Source organism: Rhinatrema bivittatum, chromosome 16, assembly GCF_901001135.1.
Source record: "Rhinatrema bivittatum chromosome 16, aRhiBiv1.1, whole genome shotgun sequence".
Classification (NCBI taxonomy): Eukaryota; Metazoa; Chordata; class Amphibia; order Gymnophiona; family Rhinatrematidae; genus Rhinatrema; species Rhinatrema bivittatum.
Window position 1 is genome coordinate 63,637,615 of NC_042630.1, and position 25,670 is coordinate 63,663,284.

Here is a 25,670-nt window from a genome sequence, read left to right on the forward strand (position 1 = left end):
GAACGAGCCGGGAATCACGTGACGCCGGCGGCACTCGACGTGCCGCCGACGTCACATGCTTCTCGCCAAGGATTGCAGAAAATGGCGTCCTCACTCCTCGCTCCATCACCAGGGAGTTGTGGTAAGTCGGGGGGGGGGGGGATTAAGGAGGGTGAGGGGGTTTATATTTTTATTTTGGCTCAACAATCGCGATTTCCCACATATCGAACATATCTATGTTCGATATGTGGGAAATCCGATCGTTTATGTCGAATCAATTTTTTAAGTAAAAAAAAAATATGAGTTGCGTTTTACTAATGCGGTCAATCCGAATGCACACCCCTAATGTTTAACTCCTTCAAAAAAGTGAAGCAGATTTGTGAGGGAAGACTTGCCCTGGGTAAAGCCATGATGACTTTGTTCCATTAAACCATGTCTTTCTATATGTTCTGTGATTTTGATGTTTAGAACACTTTCCACTATTTTTCCTGGCACTGAAGTCAGGCTAACCGGTCTGTAGTTTCCCGGATCGCTCCTTGAGCCCTTTTTAAATATTGGGGTTACATTTGCTATCCTCCAGTCTTCAGGTACAATGGATGATTTTAATGATAAGTGGCAAATTTTTACTAATAGGTCTGAAATTTCATTTTTTAGTTCCTTCAGAACTCTGGGGTGTATACCATCCGGTCCAGGTGATTTACTACTCTTCAGTTTGTCAATCAGGCCTACCACATCTTCTAGGTTCACCGTGATTTGATTCAGTCCATCTTTATTGCCAGGAGCTCTTTATCTCCTATTCCATAGTTTTTTTTTCTGCTGGTGAGAAGTGACGGGAGAAAAATGAGCATGGGTGTAATGTCTTGGAATCACCGGCCTGGCTATGCCAACATCTGAGGCATCAACCTCAATGGTGAAGGGCTTACTTGGATCCGGGTGTCAGAGGCACGGCTTGCTCAAAATGGTGTCTTTTAATTTCTGGAATGTGGTTATTGCCTCCGTAGACCAACTGGCAACATTGACACCTTTCTTCGTCATGGCTATAAGCGGAACAGTGAGTGAGGAGTAATTCTTGATGAATGTTCTGTAATAGTTGGTAAAACCTAGGAAACATCTGAGAGCCTTTAGACCAGTGGGCTGTGTCCATTTCCTAATGCTGTGTCCATTTCCTAATGCTCTCCAGCTTCTGTGGGTCCATCTGGAAACCTTGGTTGGAAACAATGTACCCCAAGAAAGGCACTGATTCCTTGTGAAACTCACACAGACAGCTTGGCATATAGATGATTCTCACGGAATCTTTGCAGCACTCTTTGACATCCTCTAGATGAGTGGTCATGTCTTGGGAGAATATCAAGATGTCATCTAAGTATACAATGATACATTTGTAGAGGAGGTCCCGTAGAATGTCGTTCATTAAATTTTGAAAGACAAGCCCGGGCATTGCACAGGCCAAAGGGCATCACTAAATATTCAAAGTGACCGTCCCGGGTGTTGAAGGCTGTCTTCCATTCATTGCCAGGGCAGATGCAAACTAGGTTGTAGGCTCCCTTAAGATCAAGCTTGGAAAATATCTTGGCTCCCTTTAGTCTGTAAAATAGCTCTGAGATGAGTGGTAAGGGGTAACGATCTTTCACCATTATCTCATTGAGACCCCTGTTATCTATACACGGACGCAACGTTCCGTCCTTCTTCCCCACAAAGAAGAAGCATGCGCCAGCGGGAGACTTGGAGGGTTTTATGAAGCCTTTTTGGAGATTCTCCTGAATATATTCGGACATGGTTTTATTCTCTGCCATGGAGAGAGGGTAAACCCATCCATTGGGTTAGGCTTCAGCTTGATGGCACAGTCATAGGGTCTGTGTGGCGGTAGTACATCTGCAGCTTCTTTAGAAAAGACATATTGAAACGATGCATATTGAGGCGGCAACCCCGGCATCAATGGGGTACTTGGCATGCAGGGTATAGGAGCGACCTCCATCAGGCATCTGCCATAGCAATCTGGACCCCAACATGAAAGCTCCAGAGTGGCCCAATTGAATTGAGGCATATGTCGCTGCAGCCACAGTAGTCCCAGTACTAAAGGGTGCATGGCCTTCTCTAAAACAAAGAAGGAGACGGTCTCAGAATGGAGAGCACCAGTCTGTAGACATACTGGTTCAGTAAGCTGGGTTACTTCAGCTGGTAAGGGCTCTCCTTGAATTGAAGATAGGAGTAGCAGAGACATCATGGTGGTAGTGGGAATCCGCAAGTGCTTCACTAGTCGTTAAATAATAAAATTACCTTCTGCCCCTGAGTCCATTAGGGCAAGAGTCTGATACTCTAAGGGTCTGCAGATCAATAATACAGGAAGAGAGAGTGGAGGAGAGGGGGCAGTAAGACCTAAGAAGAGTCCTTCCGCAGGACTTAGGTCTGCCAGTTTCCCGGACATATAGGGCATGTTTGAATGGCATGGCCAGCCTGTCCACAATACATGCACAGTCCTAATTTCCCCCGAGTTCTTCCCCCTTCCGATGTCAGATGGCCGCGGCCCAGTTGCATTGGTCCTTTTTTGCCAGCAACTGGAACCAAAGGAACCGGCCTGGGTGTGGACTTAACTCGAGCTTCACCCTGGAAGGGTGTTCTGGGAGTCTTGGTATCTTGAACCTTGACACGAAATCGGCGATCAATCCTTGTTGCCAGCCTCACCAGTTCCAACAAGGTCTCTTGAATTTGGTAGCGAAGTCAGCTAAAGTTTCCGTACCTTGCTTAAGGTGAACCAATGAAGATCCTGCAGTAGTTAACCGGGCAGGGTCATAAAAAACTGATTTAAATAGCTCAAAGAATCCATCAAGATCATGTAGAATAGGGTCCTCGTGCTCCCACAGCGAAGAGGCACAAGCCAACGCTCTTCCATTCAGATAAGACAAGATATAGGTGGTCTTGGCATAAGCTGTGGGGAAATGGCTGGGTTGCAGGGAAAAGCGTATGCAACACTGGTTAATAAAACCTCTACATCTCCATACTTCCCCCAAGAATCATGTTGGAGGAGATAGAGGTATAATAGTCTTGACTGTCACTTCTGGCGGTGTAACTTCTTTACTTGAAGTGGTAGGTAAATTCATCTGTGCGTGCAGCTGGTTGAATGCAGCAGTCAAATTCTCCAGCGCATTCTGCTGTTCAGAAATTCGCTGCGCCAGGCCTGGAATGGCCTGTAATACTGTGATCTGAGCAGAATCCATGAAGTTAACAATCTGTTATGGTTAAGTGGTATTTGGGTGGATTCTTGGGTACTGTGACAGATGACCATGCTCATGGGGAGGGGCCCCATGGAGAGCCACAGTACTGGGCTAGACTCAGGATGCACAAACACAGAATTAGATATTTCATTGCACAGCTTGATGTGGCAGTAGTGAGGTAGTCTGGATGTAGCAGACTCGAGACCCTCGGCAGAGGGAACTCTTCACACCCCATTGGTATAGAGGAATTCCGTTGAAGGTTTCCCAGTAAGGCAATGCTGTGGAGGAGACAGACTTAGAGTTAGATTACTCACTAGATGGTAGCTGTAGGTATGTAATTCCACTAGGTAGAAGTAGATGGTACTGACACCGAGGCAAGAATACCTGATCCCTGTAAGGCACTTGAAATAAAGCAGAGGGCCCCCAAGGAGCAGGTACCCAGGTTAGTCAGTACCCCGAAGGGCAGAGAGAAAGCTTTCAGCGGCAGCACGGAAGCGGCAGAGTAGCTTAGACAGGAACGAATCCGAGTCTTTGCTAACTCAGTGAGCTAGCAACAAAGTACAGGCTATATACCCAAATGGTGTGAAGTAACTTGAGGGGGACCCCCCCAAGGTTTGCGCCAATGCTGGCATAAAGACTTGGGTGGCGCGCGCACACCCTAGTAGATCCTTGGGAGGAGCATGGTGGGAGGCGGCACCATAGCCATTCCGGGTATGCCAGACAGGGCGGCTTGCAGATGCGGCAGTAGCCATTTTCCCAAGGTAAGCGGGAGGAGCCGTAAACAATATGAGGCATACGGGGTGAAGCCATTTGGGCCAATGGACGCAAGGAGACATACCTATTGGAAGGCACTGTGAAACCCTCAGAAGCCTCCTTAAACTGTCCTGGAAAGGAAGTGGTTCCTGGGAGAATAGAATGACTTCCAGCCGCAGCTCCTTTAACTGGGGGTAGGAGTCAAATGCCCCCATCAGATTGGGACTGAGGCTGTTCCTGCAGGAGCAGTGCTGCTGTCTGCCTGCCATTTCTGCTGCCGCCGATGGCAGCATGGGGAGTGCTGAGGAGACCTGCATCTGTCCCATCTGCTACTGCCTGTGACAGTCTGAGGAACCCGTGGAGACTTGAAGCAGCCACAATGCAGGGGCCGGGTTGCCGGCTCCCTGCCGCAGCTGTTGCTGCCAGTAAGTGCAGCTGGCCGTGGGGGCCTGCCACCGCCGATCACAACACACAGCGGCAAATGGCCGCTGTTGCAGGGGCCTCTCACCCTGCCCCGCCCTGATGACCTCTCCCAACCCCGCCCCTGCCACGCCCCCACGTCTTTTCTTCATCCCCAGACTTATGAGTATGGCAGGGCCTTTTTAAAATAGGCTCGGAATGCATAGGGCTTTTAAAATCCAGGCCTAAGTCCTACCTAGTTTTTTAATTTCGGAGTTAGTGTACCCTAATAGGAATTAGAGAGCACTAACTGGTTGTTAATGTGCACTAACAAAGGAAAAAAGGTGTAGCTATTTCCAGCATTAAAACCATATGATATTGTCCCCTAAATAGACAGGAAGGAGAAAGCTAGTGGGAATGCTGAACCATACTTCTAGCTAATGAACTGCTCCCCAATTGACACTTTTTAAACTTATTGGGAACATCAAGTTAGTGCGCTAAGCCCTATCAGGGCGCACTAACTCCGAAATTAGATAACTAGGGAGTGCACATTAATGGATGTAATGTGCACTAACATCTAGTCAGTGTGCATCAAAGTCTTATTAGTGTGCATCAAAGTCCTATTAGTGTGCATCTGATTTTTAATTGCCCACGTGCCCAAAAATTGGGGTTATGTGCCTAGCCGGCCTTGCATGTGCCATGTGCATTTTAAAAGGGGCCCAACAGTGAACATAACTCCTGTTATGCACACAAGAGTTGAGCCTCAACAAAGGGGCAGTCCAGGGGGCAGAAAGGGGCAGTCTGGGGGCAGGGTAGGGCTGGAGGCGCCTGGTATAACAGTAAGGTGGCCATGTGCCACTGTGCCAGGGATCATATCCCCAGCAGTGTGCCGGTGAGTGCAACTTGCTACTCTTCGTTTGGTGGAGCAAAAGGTAATAAAAAAAATAGGGGTACCTAGAATAGGGATAGGGGGTGGGTAGGAGAGGGGAAGGGGAAGGGAGGTTATGGTAGGGGGGTAGGGAAGTTCCCTCCCAGTCCGATCCTTAATTGGAGCAGACTGTGAGAGAACTAGGGAAGCTCAATGATGTGTCACCGTGTGAATTTTGCATATGTCTTCCCCCCCCTTATGCGCGCCACCCACAATTTTATAACTTGTGCGCACCGGCATGCACATGTTATAATATCACGTGTCCATGTGTTCGAGCCGGGTAGCACATGTACACAGTGGCTATTGCCGCTGAGTCGAGGGATCACGTGTCGGCAGTCGGCCGGCTTGCGCAACCTGGAGGCAGGCACAAAAGGTAAAACAAAGGTCGGGGGGTAGAGCCTGTAAATAAGAAAAATATAGGGGTAGATTTTAAAAGAAGTGTGCGCGGCCTACATGTGCACTCGCTACCCGGCGCGTGCACATGTACACCTGATTTTATTACATGCGTGCGCAAGGCGGTGCACAATTATGCACCTTGCGTACACCAAGCCATGCTGACTTCCCCCATTCCCTCCCCCCTAGCCTATCCTTCCCACCCCCTTCCCCTAACCTTTCCCCCTCAGCCCTACTCTACCCCCCGACCTTTGTTTTACCTTTTGTGCCTGCCTCCAGGCAGGCGCAAGTTGCGCAAGCCGGCCGACAGCCGACACGCGATCCCTCGACTCAGCGGCAATAGCCACTGTGTTGCAGGCCTCTGGCCCGGCCCCCGCCCTTGGACTGCGCCCAGACAGCCCCTTTACTAAAGCCCTGGGACTTACATGTGTTTCGGGGCTTTACGCGTGCCACTGGGCCTTTTAGCGTGCGTAAGGCCGGTTATGTACATAAATCTTTTAAAATCTGGACCATAGTTATTGCGCACTAAGTCCCATACTAATATGAAATATGAAATTCCACAATATTTCAATTTTTTTCATTTTCGGGCACTCTCGAAACACTGATGAAATAATCAATTTCATTTAAAACGAATGCACATCCCTATGGGGTAGATTTTCTAAATTTGGGCGAGCGCGTACTTTTGTTCGCGCACCAGGCACGAACAAGAGTACGCGGGATTTCAATAGATACGCACGTATCCATTAAAATCCTGGATCAGCGCGCACAAGGCTGCCGATTTTGGGCAGCCTGTGCGCGCCGAGCCGCGCAGCCTGCCTCCGTTCCCTCCGAGGCCGCTCCGATTTCGGAGCGGCCTCGGAGGGAATTTTCTTTCGCCATCCCCTCACCTTCCCCTCCCTTCCCCTATCTAACCCCCCCCCTACCTTTATCCATGGATTTACGCCTGCCGGAGGGAGACGTAAATCTGCGCGCGCCAGCGGGCTGCCAGCGCGCCAAGACCCGACCCGGGCGCTGTTACGGAGGGTGTGGCCATGCCCCCGGAATGCCCCCAGGCCAAAACCACGCCCGCGGCCCCTCCCCCGAAACGTCACATCACATGCGACATGCCCCCAAAACGCTGCATCACTCCGGGCATGCCCCCGACATACCCCTTCATGCAAGCCCCGGGACTTACACGCGTCCCGGGGCTTGAGTGTGCCGCCGAGCCTATGCAAAATAGGCTCGGCGTGCGTAGGGGGGGTTGGGGTAGGTTTTCGGGGGGTACGCGCGTACCCCTTTGAAAATCTACCCCTATGTGTTACCATACCGCTGTGATGCAGCCGGCTGCATAGTTTTACTACCCGCCCCTTTTTTCCCCATGGACAATCATTCTGCTATATTTATAGTGGAATGAAAAATCTAGGGCAATGATAAAAATTAATAAATTACTCATATCACTAACAGATCATTATGTTATTAGAGTACTATGCATCATTGGGTAAAAAAATTATAGCATAGAAAAATATCCAATGAGACTCTATATTCAGAGGCATTTATCCGGAAAACACACATGTTATCCAGCTAAATGCTGATATTTTACTTTTTTGAGTAGTTATCCATCTATTACCTGGATATCCATCTATTACCTGGATCGCCTTTGCCCTCACTATGTCACAGGTACCGATGGTCGGCACCTGTGACATAGTGAGGGCAAAGGCGATCAGCGCCATTTTGAATACTGGCATCGGACTGCCGGCATGCAGGAGGTCGCTCACGGACCCCCGCTGGACTTTTGGCAAGTCTTGTGAGGGTCAGGAGTGTCCCCCCCCCCCCAAGCTGGCCAAATGTCCCTGGGGGTCCAACGGGGGTCCCGGAGTGACATCCTGCACTCCGGCCGTCCGATGCCAGTACTCAAAATGGCGCTGATAGCCTTTGCCCATACTATGTCACAGGGGCTACCGGTGCCATTGGTCAGTCCCTGTCACATGGTAGGAGGACAAGATGGCACCGATGACCATGTGACAGGGGCTGATCAATGGCACCGGTAGCCTCTGTGACAAAGTCTATCGGCGCCATGATGAAAGCGGCACCAAGGGTGGGAGAGTGCAGGGGATGGTTCCCGGACTCCCCGCTGGACCACCAGGTCATTTTGGTAAGTCTTGGGGGGCTCAGGAGGGTGGGGGGTTGTAGTTAATTTTAATTTTAGCTGGGACACAAATAGAAAATGCCGTATTAATGCATCTGGGTGCCATAAGGCCGAATGCAACATATCTGCTGCCCGACGAATCAGAATCACAAATGCAACGTATGGCGTCCCTCTGCACATCCCTAATAGAAACTGACTGAGATAAGAATTAAATAAAGGAAGAAACAAAGACCTGCTCTTCTGTTTGACCTTGGTTCATATTTTTTTTTGTTTTAATCACAGATCAGTTATGGATCTATGGATGCTCTCTTCAATGACCGGGTTGACTTCCCATTCTTTTATCGTACGGTCCCACATGATCAATCTCAGTTCCAGGGCCTGATTCAGCTCCTGAACTTCTTCCGATGGACCTGGGTGGGGATTCTCACTTCAGATGATGACAGTGATCAGAAGGGCAGTGAGGAACTGAAGGGGGAGATTATCAAGACTGGCAGCTGTGTGGCTTTTCTGGAAAAGTTACATTTTTCCATTGATTATACAGTTGAGCAGTTTGCAAAATTTAAAAAGATTACTGACATGATCGACAAGTCATTAGCTAAGGTTATTATCCTCTACAGTACTAACAGTGACATTGTAGTACAGTTCTGCATGGAATGGTGGAGAAAGACTGCTGACAAAGTGTGGATCATCTCTGCTGCCCCATCTTCCCTTGCTAACATAAATTTCCCATCTGCTTCAGCTTGCAGCACATTCAATGGCTCTCTAGCATTTGCCATTCCTAAAGGAAAGATTCCAGGATTCAAGGATTTCCTCTATAAACTCCATCCAGCCTCCTTTCCAGACCTCTCTTTTCTGCGACCTCTTTGGAGAGCTGCTTTCCAGTGTGAACTTCCGAATGGGACTGAATATTCACGTTTCCTCAACTGCACAGGGCTGGAGACTCTGTCTAAACTTTCACTTTTGGAGTTTGATGTGAATAATTTTCAGTTCACTTACAGTCTTTACACCGCAGTCTATGCACTGGCTCATGCTTTGCACAATATGTACACAGCCAAGTCTCAACATGGGGGGAATCTAAAAGTGGAATTTCAGCCATGGAAGGTAAACCCTCCTGATTGATTCTTTTAAGTAGAATGCATTTGTTTCTTTACTGTAAAATTAATTTTGTGCAATGGAGTTAAATGAGGGAAGTATAACTTGGTAAAAAAGAGAGAGTAAAATAGATCTCTACTCAGACAATGACCCTTTCTTTCCACCAGGGATGCCCAGCAGTTGTCAGTAATGGGACACATGTACTGTGTTCCCTCCTGCCCTTCAAGCCCCACAGTCTTCACTTACCAGTCAGGAGTGGGGAAGTTTACAATGCAATTGTGTGGTTTCTGGCCATGTGGAGTTCCATTCCAGTCCCCCCTCCCCCCACCTTGATTCCACTGCATGGTAACCAGAACTGCATGACCATGCAATGATTTTTGGTTCTGTTTTTGAACATGCTATGTGGCTTGCAATACAGCATTAGCCCTCGACCCCACTGGCTGGCCACTGGATTGCTGGGGGAAGGGCAGGTGGATTTAAAAGGAGATATAAGCTTCTCTCTCATTCTATTCATTCACTGTCTGTCTCTTGAGCACAAAGCCCACTTCCTCCTCTACTCCACTGCTCTCTATGGTTGTTTTCCCTTAAAGTGATTGAATCATGATTTAAAAAAACCCACATTCATTTACCTGTTCCTATGGATACAGTCTCTCTCTCTCTCCCTCTGTATATATCTATCTACATATCTATATATCTATAAATATCTATACATCTATAAATATATAAATATCTATCTATCTCTCTCTATATATATATATTTAACATTTTTTTATACCGGTATTCGTGGGTACATCATATTGGTTTACAAAAAAATTTACAAAAAACGGGGGGGGGGGGGGGGGGGGGGGGGGGGGAGAGAACTGGGAAGTTCAAGGTACAAAGAGAACTGTATCCTTAAGTAACAAGAACAAGTGACTTAATATACAAAGGAAATAAAGTACTGTACAAAGGATTAACAGAGCAGTCTGGAATGAAGTAAATTCGATGTGGATGGTACAATATGGAACAACATAATAAAATATAATACAAGATAATGCATATACGAGGAGTATGGAACATAATGGATGGATGGTAAGATATGGTACATATATAGATCATAGGGATATGCATTTGTTTTCAACACATTGTCAATGCGCAATGTATATGTCCCTATTGTAAAAAAGGCTGACCCCCCCCCCCCCTGACGAATTGACCCCATAAAGACCAACTCTAAAAGGTCATAAAAGTAAGAGGTTTATTTATGGAGGAAGGTAGGGTTCCTTCAGGAGCAGAAGCAACACAAAACAAGTGGTATATCTGAGCCTGCTCAAAGATCTGACGTGTGTGCTCAGCAATTTAAGGGTTTTGTTCAGCCAATCAACAGAGTCTGCAAATGCCCACCCATTACCTTATAGCCAATCAATAAATTTTAGAATGTGGTGTGCCCTGTTACTATGGGCAGGAGCCTCTTGTTATCATTAGCAGAGAATAAGATCAAGTTAACTTTCGTTTTCCCAATAATGATGCCATCTGTGCTGGCTGGTTCTCTGGTAAGTTTAGTTTTCATAGTGCTTCATAGTGCTAGCGTCACGTGTGCAGGATATATCAATCTACTATTATTACATTTCCCCCTTTGAAGGGTGACTCCTAGGAACCCTTCATATCTATCTGTGTCACACATCGCCTGTCTTAGGTTGTCCCACCTAGTTAAGGCTAATCCTTACTAGCTACAGACTTTACCCATCTTCGTACCAATGTGCTCGTTTTTCACAGATAGTCATTATGGGTGGTGGGGAATGGTTCAGTGTCATCATTAGAATCCAGGAGCATCAGGTTCAAGGTTTCAGCTTGATTGAGCATGATCCGAGTGCTGGTCTGTGTTATCAGCATTTCAGAGACTTGATCATGGCATCTTCGGAGGCAGATTCAGAGGCATGGTAAGCAGAGGCAGACAACAAGCCCAAGTAAGGCAATCATACACATGGAGCCAATTAGAATTTTGAATCCTGAACCTAAACTAGAGAACAATGAGCCAAGAGATCCGAATGGATCACTGATATCAAGGCCTTTCTAGGTTTGCACCAGTACATGTGCAATTGACATCATGTTGCGGGTGATTTCTTCAATTACTTCACCCTTTTCGTCTATTGGAAGACAGCAGTTACTGAGGTTAAATTTACCACATAATCCTCCTTCTGCAGCTAGTATGTAATCAAATGTAGACGGTTCTGGTAAATGGCTTTAAGGAAACCCTTTTGCTAAGTGACTAATATTCTCAATGCTTTTACAGTTATATTAGTAATTATTTCAACAACAGCTTGCAATCTTATAATATGATTTAACATGTAAATTGGAGTTCTGTAACCCCAAGAGCCATCATGATAGGTCACAATACTGGGCCAATAAGAATTTATCATTTGAGCTTTCATGGTATAGTTGAGAAAATATTGTGACAAGCGGGAATTGCCTATAGCTATAGTGTGCAATACTGTGTAAGGTCTATGGATGCACTGTGTTGCAACAATGGAGTGGGCCAATATCCACTGTGGTTTACATGAGATCAGATTGGTGCTTATGCATATAGGTGTCACAAATATACTAATCAGAAGGGATAACCTAGCAGAGCAATTGAACATCATTCTTAAAAGGTACAGAGAAAGTATTAAGAGGCAATCCATTGTAATGGACAAGGAAGAAAGGGAAAAACAACATAAAAAAAAAACAGAAGACACATTCTGGTCATAGGTAGGAATAGGAATAGTTGCATATCTTTGTGAGAGTAAGCCTCAGAATGGGTAAATTTCTACAAGGAGAACAATCTTAGAATAAACACAAAGGCCACACTACCAGGAAACATTTGTTTAAAATCATTAGAGGTCTAGAATGGGTAGATGTGAATAGGTTATTTACTCTTCCAGATAATAGAAAGACTAGGGGGCACTCCATGAAGTTAGCATGCGGCACATTTAAAACTAATCGGAGAAAGTTCTTTTTTTACTCAACGCACAATTAAACTCTGGAATTTGTTGCCAGAGGATGTGGTTAGTACAGTTAGTATAGCTGTGTTTAAAAAAAGGATTGGATAGTAAGTTCACCTACAGAATAGCCACTGCCATAAGCAACGGTAACATGGAATAGACTTAGGTTTTGGGTACTTGCCAGGTTCTTATGGCCTGGATTGGCCACTGTTGGAAACAGGATTCTGGGCCTGATGGACCCTTGGTCTGACCCAGTATGGCATATTCTTATGTTCTTAGGTTCTTAAGAGAGCACAAGCATACTCTAGGTAAAACCTAATAAGAAGTGTTACAGGAAGAAATGTTCAAAAAGATTATGGGGAGATCAGAGTAGAAAGGGAATAGAATATTGAGATATTAGAGATCAGAAAGTAATTATCATAAATGCAGGATGCAGAACAAAGAATAAGTCAAAAGAGAACTTGTGCAAGCCACCAACAGTAAGATGAGTGAGAGAATGCTAGAAATAGCTTGCAGCAAATAGAACAGCATGTATTTAACATGCTGATGTGGCAGAAATATATGTGAATATATATATATATATATTCCTCTGGAACCATGAATTACTACTGAAACCACAGAGTACACAAATAAGGAAAGGAAGATCCAGAGAAAAACCAGATAGTCAAAGAATAAGGGAGTCAAGAAAATATTTGAACCATACTGGGACAAATCTCACTCTCAGAGGGCAATCAGTGGGATATAGCATGTGGGTAATGTGATCAAGGCAGCTTTCATAGAGAAGGGTAGAGAAAGGAATATTACATAATCATTTAGCGGATATAAGAGGTTGGAGTTAAACTGGAAAATACTAGAAAACTTGGAAAAACAGCGTTAATTCTGTCTAAATAATGGCATTTGCAAATAGGTCCAAACAGCATCTGAGCAAGACACAAAACAATGAACACACAAGAAAATCAAATGATGTATGATGAAAGCTGTATGATGGCTTTCTTTGAAAATAGTTCACAGTCCAAGTCGGGATAATCTTTGAATTCAATGATGCAGGTAGGGAAAACAGTTCTTTCAGCTTAACAGCCTAGGGGCACTTAGAGAAGATAAGGCCATTGCGGAAAGATTAAATGATTAAATGATTTCTTTGCTTCGGTGTTTACTGAAGAGGATGTTGGGGAGGTACCCGTAATGGAGAAGGTTTTCATGGGTAATGATTCAGATGGACTGAATCAAATCAAATCACAGTGAACCTAGAAGATGTGGTAGGCCTGATTGACAAACTGAAGAGTAGTAAATCACCTGGACCGGATGGTATACACCCCAGAGTTCTGAAGGAACTAAAAATGAAATTTCAGACCTATTAGTAAAAATTTGTAACTTATCATTAAAATCATCCATTGTACCAGAAGACTGGAGGATAGCAAATGTAACCCCAATATTTAAAAAGGGCTCCAGGGGCGATCCGGGAAACTACAGACCGGTTAGCCTGACTTCAGTGCCAGGAAAAATAGTGGAAAGTGTTCTAAACATCAAAATCACAGAACATATAGAAAGACATGGTTTAATGGAACAAAGTCAGCATTGCTTTACCCAGGGTAAGTCTTGCCTCACAAATCTGCTTCACTTTTTTGAAGGAGTTAATAAACATGTGGATAAAGGTGAACCGGTAGATAGTATACTTGGATTTTCAGAAGGCGTTTGACAAAGTTCCTCATGAGAGGCTTCTAGGAAAAGTAAAAAGTCATGGGATAGGTGGAGATGTCCTTTCGTGGATTGCAAAGTGGCTAAAAGACAGGAAACAGAGAGTAGGATTAAATGGGCAATTTTCTCAGTGGAAGGGAGTGGACAGTGGAGTGCCTCAGGGATCTGTATTGGGACCCTTACTGTTCAATATATTTATAAATGATCTGGAAAGAAATACGACGAGTGAGATAATCAAATTTGCAGATGACAAAAAATTGTTCAGAGTAGTTAAATCACAAGCAGATTGTGATAAATTGCAGGAAGACCTTGTGAGACTGGAAAATTGGGCATCCAAATGGCAGATGAAATTTAATGTGGATAAGTGCAAGGTGATGCATATAGGGAAAAATAACCCATGCTATAATTACACGATGTTGGGTTCCATATTAGGTGCTACAACCCAAGAAAGAGATCTAGGTGTCATAGTGGATAACACATTGAAATCGTCGGTTCAGTGTGCTGCGGCAGTCAAAAAAGCAAACAGAATGTTGGGAATTATTAGAAAAGGAATGATGAATAAAACGGAAAATGTCATAATGCCTCTGTATCGCTCCATGGTGAGACCGCACCTTGAATACTGTGTACAATTCTGGTCGCCGCATCTCAAAAAAGATATAATTGCGATGGAGAAGGTACAGAGAAGGGCTACCAAAATGATAAGGGGAATGGAACAACTCCCCTATGAGGAAAGACTAAAGAGGTTAGGACTTTTCAGCTTGGAGAAGAGACGACTGAGGGGGGATATGATAGAGGTGTTTAAAATCATGAGAGGTCTAGAACGGGTAGATGTGAATCGGTTATTTACTCTTTCGGATAGTAGAAAGACTAGGGGACACTCCATGAAGTTAGCATGGGGCACATTTAAAACTAATCAGAGAAAGTTCTTTTTTACTCAACGCACAATTAAACTCTGGAATTTGTTGCCAGAGAATGTGGTTCGTGCAGTTAGTATAGCTGTGTTTAAAAAAGGATTGGATAAGTTCTTGGAGGAGAAGTCCATTACCTGCTATTAAGTTCACTTAGAGAATAGCCACTGCCATTAGCAATGGTTACATGGAATAGACTTAGTTTTTGGGTACTTGCCAGGTTCTTATGGCCTGGATTGGCCACTGTTGGAAACAGGATGCTGGGCTTGATGGACCCTTGGTCTGACCCAGTATGGCATTTTCTTATGTTCTTATGTTCTTATGTTCTACATTCCCTGTTATAATGTAACTTTTGTTGTTGTTTGCCCTGTTAACTGGTTACCCCTTGTTTACTGTAAACTGGTACAATAAGACCTGGTCTTGAGCATCGGTATATTAAAAGAATTTAAATAAATAAATAAATAATTTAGTGCACATCAGTGACAGGAAGCACAGCCTTTCAGTGCAGCACTAGGTATTAGAGATGTGCTTCGTGTTTTGCTACCGGGTCGTTTTTTGACTCGGATACTTCATGGTAAAGTTCGGTTTTCCCCGTTTAGTTTTTTTGAAAAAAAAAAAATAATAAACGGGGAAAACTGAAACCGGGCCAAAAAACAACGCGGGAAAACAAAGCTAAAAAAAAAACCCCACCCCACGCATTTAAATTAATTTTAGTACATTACATACACCCCCCCCCCATCCCGATCCCTCCCCCTCCCCAAGACTTACCAACATCCCTGGTGGTCCAGCGTAGTCCCCCCCGGGTGCCATTTGACCCTCCGTGGTGTGCCCAGTGTGCTAGTGCTAGCCATGCTCAAAATGGTGCCAAATAGCCTCTGAACTACTATGTCACAGGGGCTACCGGCGCCATTGGTCAGCCCCTGTCACATGGTAGGAGAACCGACCAATGGCGCCGAAAGCCCCTGTGACATAGTATGGGCAAAGGCTATCGGCGCCATTTTGATTATTGGCAGCCGACGACGACATCGCTCCCGGACCCCCGCTGGACCCCCAGGGATTATTGGCAAGCTTTTTGGCCAGCTTGGGGGGGCCTCCTGACCCCCCCAAGGCTTGCCAATAATCCCTGGGGGTCCGGCGGGGGTCCGGGAGCGATGTCGTCGTCGGCTGCCAATAATCAAAATGGCGCCGATAGCCTTTGCCCATACTATGTCACAGGGGCTTTCGGCGCCATTGGTCGGTTCTCCTACCATGTGACAGGGGCTGACCAATGGCGCCGGTAGCCCCTGTGACATAGTAGTTCAGAGGCTATTTGGCACCATTTTGAGCATGGCTAGCACTAGCACACTGGGCACACCACGGAGGGTCAAATGGCACCCGGGGGGACCCCGCTGGACCACCAGGGATGTTGGTAAGTCTTGGGGAGGGGGAGGGATCGGGATGGGGGAGGGGTTCCTTTTCGGGTTTCGGGGTCCCCGAACCAGGACGAATTAGGCAATTTCTTTGTAATTGCCTAATTCGTGATAAACGATTGCACATCTCTACTAGGTATGGTACTTGATCAGAATCTACCATAAGGGCAAAACAAATTCAGATTAATTAGGGAGAAGATTCCACCACAAACATCACAGAGAACATTAAACTGTGACACACAACTTCATTCATTCCTCAAGTGTAAGGACACATGACACAGAAGACAAACAACAAGTAACACATATTTTGTACTTCTGATGAGCTCAAACCCCTGATCAAAAATAAAAGTAGGCCAAAAAGGTGTGTGAAAAAGTACTTAGATAGTGTCTAGATCGATCTAGAATAAAAACAAAAGTAAAAAATCAAAAAGAGATCTGTTTAAAAATGAAATAACTGGGGAAAAAAGGGGAAAATGTAATCTTCAACAATCTTCAAATGTTTCATCTGTAATTAACCTGGGAAAATATAAAATCTGGCAACATACAGGTTAGAGAAATTACAGCTCAATTGAAACTAAACATCCTGATAACAATTCAGCCAAAAAGCTACTTTTAGTTCTTTTATATGGCTGGGCCCCTTGGAGGCGCTATACTCATTAATACTCAGTTTCCACTCATTTTTTTGCTTTTTCTTCTGGAAGACAGTCTTGCAACAGAATCTTTGTTACTGAGATAGTGCTTGCACATCTGGGGAAGACACTCTCCTCTGGGAAATGAGAAAGCATTGTTAATTGTGACATACAACATGAACATAAGGACAATTTTAAATGTGCAAGAAAAGGCTTACGGATGTACTGTAAGTGTGCCAGTATGATGACCAAATCTCTGCTGCTAAATAACTTTCTCTCAATGTCCCATAAATTATCATGATGTGTCTTAATATCATTTAATTCTCGCCAATCCGTTTTTAAACTAAACACACAAATATCTGTTTTTATAAACTGATCAATTCATTAAAATGGGGTCTCTCTGTTTATTATTTTTTTGGGACTATATCACAGCATCCCCCTTTGCTGACCCCTTTCTCCCGCACCGCACTGCTAGACAAGTGGTGATTTTTAAACCTGCAAACTGCAGCATCGGTTCACTTCCCACAGCAGATAATGCTCTTAATGCCAGCTGAGCATGGACTCCTGTAGAAAATAGTAATATAAAAACGTTGTTACATAGAAACATAGAAACATAGAAATGATGGCTGAAGAAGACCAAATGGTAGAGATGTGAATCGTGTGATCGATTCTCTTAACGATCGATTTTGGCTGGGGGGAATCTGATCGTCATGGTTTTTTTGGTTAAAAAATCGTAAATCGGGGGAGGGGGAAACCGGCACACCAAAACAACCCTAAAACCCACCCCCACCCTTTAAAACAAATCCACCACCCTCCTGAACACCCCCAAAATGTTTTAAATTACTTGGGGTCCAGTGGGGGGGGGGGGGGGACCCGGCGTGATCTCCCACTCTCGGGCCACGGCTGTGTTAATAGAAATGGTGCCGGTGGCCCTTTGCCCTTACCATATGACAGGGCAAAGGTAGCGCCGGCACCATTTTGGTTCCTGTCACCCGACATCACGAGTGCAGGAGATTGCTCCTGGACCCCCGCTGGACCCCCAGGGACTTTTGGCCAGCTTTGGGGGGGCCTCCTGACCCCCACAAGACTTGCCAATAGTCCAGCGGGGGTCCAGGAGTGACCTCCTGCACTCGGGCCGTATTGCCAATATTCAAAATGGCGCCGGTGCTACCTTTGACCTCACTATGTCAGCATAGATTTGGGTGGGAGATGATGTCAGCGCTTATTTGGTCCTAACAGCTGAACCCTCACTGCAAAGGGAAACCACAGTCTCCAGAAATTCAAAATACTAATCCTTCACAGCATGGATCCTTAAATAAAACAAAAAAAATGTCTTTTAGTTTCAGGGCAGAGAAGAGAACTTCATCCATCTTGCTCATGAAGTGATGATCTATTTGCACATGCCTAAATCCTAATAATTTGTACTATTATACACTCTAGGGGTGAACCCATTCCAAGGGAGCCCTTTCCTGCTGAAAGGAAAGGGAACTCTCCCTGGGGTAGCCGGCCTATCTCTTAGCACTGGTTGACCCATGTTGAACTGCTTTACACATGGCACCCTCCTGCACATCGCCACTAGGGATATGCAGAGGGACGCCATACATTGCATTTGTGATTCGGATTCGTCGGGGAGCAAATACGTTGCATTTGGCCGTATGGCACCCCGATGCATTAATAGGGTGATTTCTATTCGTGTCCCAGCTAAAATTAAAATTAACTACAACCCCCCACCCTCCTGACCCCCCCAAGACTTACCAAAACTCCCCGGTGGTCCAGTGGGGAGTCCGGGAACCATCCCCTACACTCTCATACCCTCGGTGCCGGTTTCATCATGGTGCCGATAGTCTTTGTCACAGGGGCTACAGGTGCTATTGGTCAGCCCCTGTCACATGGTCATCGATGCCATCTTGTGCTCCTACCATGTGACAGGGGCTGACCAATGGCACCGGTAGCCCCTGTGACATAGTATGGGCAAAGGCTATCGGCGCCATTTTGAGTCCTTTTCATGGATGGTATCTCCTAATATGGAATCTTACATTTCTCCCTCTCACACAAACACATACACACAGGCTTTCACTCTTACACAATTTTCCTCACACACACACACACATACAGGCTCTCACTCTCAGGTTCCCACACGCAAACACAGGTTTCACACATTTTCTCTCACAGCCGCCCACCTATACTCTAGAGATGTGAATCGTGTGATCGATCATCTTAACAATCGATTTTGGCTGGGGGGGGGAGGGAATTGGATCGTCGTGGTTTTGTTATTTTTTAAATCGTGTAAATCGGGGGAGGGCGGGAAAACCGGCACACTAAAACAACCCTAAAACCCACCCCGACCCTTTAAAATAAATCCCCCCCTCCCCCCCCAAATGTCTTAAATTACCTGGGGTCCAGTGGGGGGGGTCCCTCTGAGATCTTCCACTCTCGGGCCATGGGTGCGTTACAAAATGGCGCCGGCCGTATGGCCATATTGCCGTATTGCAAAATGGCGCTGGCCGTATGGCCGGCACCATTTCGCAATACGGCAAATACGATTCGAGTGCAGGAGGTCGCTTCCGGACCCCCACTGGACTTTTGGCAAGTCTTGTGGGGGTCAGGAGGCCCCCCCAAGCTGGCCAAAAGTTCCTAGGGGTCCAGCGGGGGTCCAGGAGCGATCTCCTGCGCTCATGACATTGGGGGACAGGAACCAAAATGTCGCCAGCGCTACCTTTGCCCTGTCATATGACAGGGTAAAGGTAGCGCCGGCGCCATTTCTATTAACGCACCCGTGGCCCGAGAGTGGAAGATCACAGCGGGACCCTCCCACTGGACTCCAGGTAATGTAAGACATTTGGGGGGGGGGGGTTCGGGAGGGTGGGGGATTTATTTTAAAGGGTCGGGATGGGTTTTAGGGTTGTTTTAGTGTGCCGGTTTTCCCGCCCTCCCCTTCCCCCGTTTTACGATTTTTGACGATAAATCGGGGGAATTCCTATTGTATATCACCTCTAATGATTTTTTTTTGTAATTTATATTTTTATTGATTTTCCAATAATTATAAGAACATCATTCATAATCACTATTTTCAAATACACAAACTTGAGATAAATCCTATCCACAATTGTATTATAATCAATCAATGGCAATGTTCTTCTTAATCATCTTAAGAGAAACAGAGGTATTGAAAGAAAAACTAAGGGGAGATAATCAATCAGCAATAATTTACCCAGAAAAATTGTACTGTACTACCTACTATATACTTTATTCGCTGGGTATTGGAGATATTGTGGCAGATCTTCTTTGTTCAATAAAGTTTTTTAGATGATCGGGTATAAAAAAGATAAAGGTATCTTGTTGTTTTTTAATTATGCATTTGCAAGGATAACGCAATGTATACGAATATCCCATTGTAATAGCTTCTTGGCGAAACTCCAAGAAGCTCTTTCTTCTTAATTGTGTAAGAACTGATAAATCAGGGAAGATCTTAACCTCTAATGATTTTTGACGATTTAAAATATATCAGACGATATTTTAAATCGTCAAAAAATGATTCACATCCCTATTATACTCTGATATACACACATGCACACACACACAAGAAATGTCTCAGTCATTCTCTCTCTGCCTACCTTGTTCTTGCTTCTTCCCTCTCTCACACTTTCACTTCCCCTTCCCTCACTCATTCCTGCCCTTCCCCTTCCCTCTCACTCACTCCTTCCCTTTCCTACCCTCTCACTCACACCTGCCCGCAATATCAACCCTCTACCTTCCCTTCCCTTCTACTTATTTTTCTCAGTTCCCTTTTCCTCCCCTCCTTTCTCAGTAAGAAGGAAGAGGAGGGAAAGGAAGTTGAGCGAGTGAGGCAGATAAAAATGTAAGAGATGGGGCGAGGAGGTGAGTGAGTAAGGCATTCTCACTCCTCCTCCCTTACCTTTCACTGTCTGCCTCCTTCACCACCTGTGGCCTGTCACATCCTCGTGGTCTTCAGCCCACTGGAGGTGAAACTCTTGCAGGCAATTCTTTGCTAGGCCATCATCATCCTCTTCCGCCCACGGTGGGTGGAACCCTCGTGGGCAGGTTTTCAACGCACCGCCGCGGTTCTGATCAAATATATTAAATGTGACACAATCCTGGTTTAAGATCACAAATGAAATGACAGATGAGATAAACCCACAAAAAACTAAAGTTATCAAAGCAAATAAGAAATATAATCCTTGATATAATAAAACTATCAAAGAAACAAAGCAAAAACTCATAGAGAAGAAAAACGCATAGAGAAGAAATAAATGTGTAACAACCCTAACTAATTATCATGTTTATTTTGCATTCTATAAGAAATTAATTGACTAAACAAAAAAGGAGTACTATAGTAATACAATAAAAACATTTTCAGGAAACCCTAAAACATTTGATTTAGTGAACAAACTAACCTCCGACCCCAACACAAACAGATGCAAACACGAATGTAAATCTTAGTCAAGCACTGGCATTGTTCTTTAAAAGTAAAATTGATCAAATAATTACAAATTTAGATAAAATTCCCAAACATGAAATTAAAGTGAACACAAAATAAATTTTGCCATGGACAGAGTTTAAGGAGGCAACAATGGAGGAAGTTATAAAACTCATACAAAAGTTAAATCCAGCCCAGCATCCTGCAGATGTAATTCCGATATTTACTCTTAAACAGATGATTTAAACAATTGCTCCAACTATTAATACCATTATTAATTTATCCTTGAAAGAAAGAATTCTGCCCCCAGAATTAAAAAATGTAATCATAAAACCAATCTTAAAAAAGAAAAACTTGGATAACAAAGTGCTGAATAATTACAGATAAATTTCAAATTTCCCATTTCTGGCAAAATTAATCAAAAAATAGTTTTGATTCAGTTAAATGAACATCTAGAAGACAACGATGTACTCTATCACATTCAGTTTGGTTTCAGGAAAAATGTAAACACAGAAACATTACTTCTATTGTTACAAGATTCTGTTCTAAAAGGCTTTGACACTGGAAATAAATATTTCCTGTTGCTTTTCGATCTGTTGGCAGTATTTAACACTATGGACCACACAATCATGATAAATAGGTATTAAAGGGAAACCATTACAATGGATAACTTCATTTTTAAGTAATAGGACCTACCAAGTCAAAATATATAATGTACTCTCTGAAATTATCGAGTTTAATACTGGGGAACCACAAGGTTCAGCTTTATTGGCAACTTTGTTTAACTTTGATATGACCCCATTTTGCCATCTACTATCAGGACTGGGATTAAAATACTATCTTTATGCAGATTACATACAGATTCTAATACCTGTTAATGACACTTTAGATAAAGCCTTTCACATGATAGCAATACATCTCAATGCAATCAGACAAATATTGAATCAAATGAAACTCAGTAATAATATAGAAATAACAGAAATAATTTTGTTGGAGAGAAAAATTTCTCCAAATCATACTATGAAAACTTGAAAATCAATCTAGGATCAATCTTGGGGTCCATTTAGATTCAGAATTAAGCTTCAGAAAACATATTTCAAATAAAACAAAAGAGGGCTACCATAAATTACTAATACTCAGAAGATTGAAGCCATTGCTAGATGAAAAAGACTTTAGAACCGTACTGCAAGCTTTAATATTTTCTTCTACAGACTACTGCAATGCATTATTGTTGGGCTTGCCCTATGCCACCATACGTCCACTACAAATATTACAAAACTCAGCTGCGAGAATACTTACTGAGACAAATAGGAAAGAACACATTATCCCTGTCCTGATGGAACTGCATTGGCTGCCGATAGAACAGAGAGTTCAATATAAAGCATTAAACATCTTGTATAAAGTTATCCATAATGAGAAAGTAGAGTGGCTGAATGCAGCGATAAGGTTACATGTACCACCGAGAAACTTAAGATCCGCCAATAAGGGCCTGTTATAGGGATGTGAATCGTTTTTTGACGATTTAAAATATCGTCCGATATATTTTAAATCGTCAAAAATCGTTAGGGCCACGATACAATACGAATTCCCCCGATTTATCGTCAAAAAATTGTAAATCGGGGAACGGGGAGGGCAGGAAAACCGGCACACTAAAACACCCTAACACCCACCCCCGACCCTTTAAATTAAATCCCCCACCCTCCCGAACCCCCCCCCCCCCAAATGCCTTAAATTACCTGGGGGTCCAGCAGCGGTCTGGAACGGCCTCCTGCAATTGAATCGTGTTTTCTTCAGCCGGCGCCATTTGCGCCACCATTTTGCAAAATGGCGGCGGCCATAGACCAACATGAATCGACTGCAGGAGGTCGTTCCGGACCCCCGCTGGACTTTTGGCAAGTCTTGTGGGGGTCAGGAGGCCCCCCCAAGCTGGCCAAAAGTCCCTGGGGGTCCAGCGGGGGTCCGGGAGCGATTTCCTGCCACGAATCGTTTTCTGTACGGAAAATGGCGCCGGCAGGAGATCGACTGCAGGAGGTCGTTCAGCGGAAAACGATTCACGGCAGGAAATCGCTCCCGGACCCCCGCTGGACCCCCAGGGACTTTTGGCCAGCTTGGGGGGGCCTCCTGACCCCCACAAGACTTTCCAAAAGTCCAGCGGGGGTCCGGAACGACCTCCTGCAGTCGAATCGTGTTGGTCTATGGCCGCCGCCATTTTGCGCCGCCATTTTGCAAAATGGCGGCGCAAATGGCGCCGGCTGAAGACAACACGATTCAATTGCAGGAAGCCGTTCCGGACCGCCGCTGGACCCCCAGGTAATTTAAGGCATTGGGGGGGGGGGGTTCGGGAGGGTGGGGGATTTAATTTAAAGGGTCGGGGGTGGGTTTTAGGGGGTTTTAGTGTGCCGGTTCACGATTTTAACGATTTTCACGATACTCTAAACACCCAAACGGCGACGATACGATTCCCTCCCCCTCCCAGCCGAAATCGATCGTTAAGACGATCGAGGACACGATTCACATCTCTAGCCTGTTATCAATTCAATTGTTGGTTGGTATCTGCAAAATTTACTTCGGTAAGAGAAAGCTTTATTGTTAGCTGGCCCTAAAATATGGAACAACCTACCAACGGAATTAAGATTGGAACCAAATCTGGCACAGTTTAAGAAAAAAATCAAAACCTGGCTATACAAACAGGCATTTGAGGCTGGAAAAGTATAGTACCATGAGAACAGCAGACGCATTACAGTGGAACGTTTGTATGGATCAATGTCAAGGATGCTTATGTGTACGAATGAAGTTTTTAAACAAAATTGTAACTTAATAACAAATTTTAATAAGGTACAAATGAAGACATTGATCATTGTATTCTGTTTTATTTTGATGTATTGATATTGCCTAAATAGGCTGTTGTATTGTAAACCGATATGATGGTAATAACCAAATACTGGTATAGAAAAATGCTAAATAAATAAATAAATCATGTGCTCATGGGGGGGAACCCTGCGGACACTTCATCATAGGGATGTGCAGAGCAAAATTTTATGTTCATATTTCTTATGTCCGAAAGTGGGTCCCACTTGCGGCCAATATGGACATAAAAAAAATCTAATGAGTTGGGTATATGTACATATGTCGCCCATTAAAGTCAATGGGGGAAGGATTTCCAGCCTATTTTTGGCTGCAGAATTGTGGTTTTCTTATCAATTGGCCCAGGAGAGAGTTCCCTTTCCTTTGTGCAGGGAAGTACTCCCTGGAAAGGGTCCACCCCTAGAGTTGTGTGTACCCGGTGTTTACATTGGCGTCCAGTGAATATCGTTGGCGTCTAGTGAATTCCGTTGGCGTCTAGTGAATTCAGACGGTACTTACGCACTTCAGCAGATGACAAAGGAATTGGAGGATCTCTCAGAAATAAGAATACGTGTGGGAATACAAGGTCTGGATGAACAGGCAGGCACAGCAATGGAGTTAAAACAGCAGTAGGAACACAAGGCCTAGATGAACAGGCACTTCCTTCGAGGACAGAGGTCAATCCCAGCTAGGGACACAAGGCCTGCATGAACAGGCACAGGAACTAGGTTAAAACACTGGTAGCTCGCCAGCATCTTTCTGATGCATGCTAGAATATTGGCAGCGGTATGGGCATGGTCCGTCAGGTGGGTGTGCAGTAAAGCCCACCTCCACCCTCATGCTTGTTCAGGGAAGGACTCCCTGGAACGGGTCCACCCCTAGAGTTGTGTGTACCCGGTGTTTACATTGGCGTCCAGTGAATATCGTTGGCGTCTAGTGAATTCCGTTGGCGTCTAGTGAATTCAGACTGTACTTACGCACTTCAGCTGATGACAAACGAATTGGAGCCTAGGATCTCTCACAAATAAGAATACGTGTGGGAACACAAGGCCTGGATGAACAGGTACATCATTCGAGGACAGAGGTCAATTCCAGCTAGGGACACAAGGCCTGCATGAACAGGCACAGCAACCAGGTTAAAACACTTGTGGGAACACAAGGCCTGGATGAACAGGCACAGCCACTGAGTTAAAACACCTGTGGGAACACAAGGCCTGGATGAACAGGCACCGCCACTGAGTTAAAACACCTGTGGGAACACAAGGCCCGGAAGAATGGGTACAGCAACTGAGTTAAAACACCTGTGGGAACACAAGGCCGGGATGAAGAGGCGCAGCAGTCAAGCACAGAGGTCGATCCCAGCTAGGGACACAAGGCCTGGATGAAGAGGCACATCATTCGAGGACAGAGTTCAATCACAGCTAGGGACACAAGCCGCGGAGGAAAAGACACTAACCAGGATCCTCCAAGCCCTCATTTTCTCCAAATTAGACTACTGCAACTCTACATTTCTTGGACTCCCTTCCTCATACACAAAACCACTCCAAATGGTTCAAAACGCAGCAGCCCGTCTACTAACAAACACTAGGAAAAGAGACCACATTTCCCCAGTCCTAAAAGACCTCCACTGGTTACCAATTCAGTTCAGAGTCATTTACAAATCCATCACCTTGATATACAAAATCTTTCACCAACACACCATAATCGACCTACAAATTCCTCTCCGTTTATACAAATGCACAAGACCGACCAGGGAAGCCTACAGAGGATGCCTCCTTGTTCCACCCTCCAAAACCACTTATCACAGCACCTTTAGAGATTGAGCCCTTTCCACAGCAGGTCCACCGTTATGGAACTCCATCCCCCCAGATCTCAGAAATGAACCTTGCCTCCTAACCTTTCGGAAAAG

The 25,670-nt window shown here is 44.8% G+C and overlaps 1 protein-coding gene across 1 annotated transcript in view; it reads left to right on the forward strand.

Annotated features, from left to right (window-relative positions):
- Positions 1 to 25,670, forward strand: part of LOC115077781 (vomeronasal type-2 receptor 26-like) — a 117,686-nt gene that overhangs the window by 34,467 nt on the left and 57,549 nt on the right. Inside the window, exon 3 of the mRNA XM_029580066.1 lies at positions 8,072 to 8,890. Within this exon, the coding sequence (XP_029435926.1) occupies positions 8,072 to 8,890 (819 nt within the window). The remainder of the gene's footprint in view (positions 1 to 8,071; positions 8,891 to 25,670) is intronic.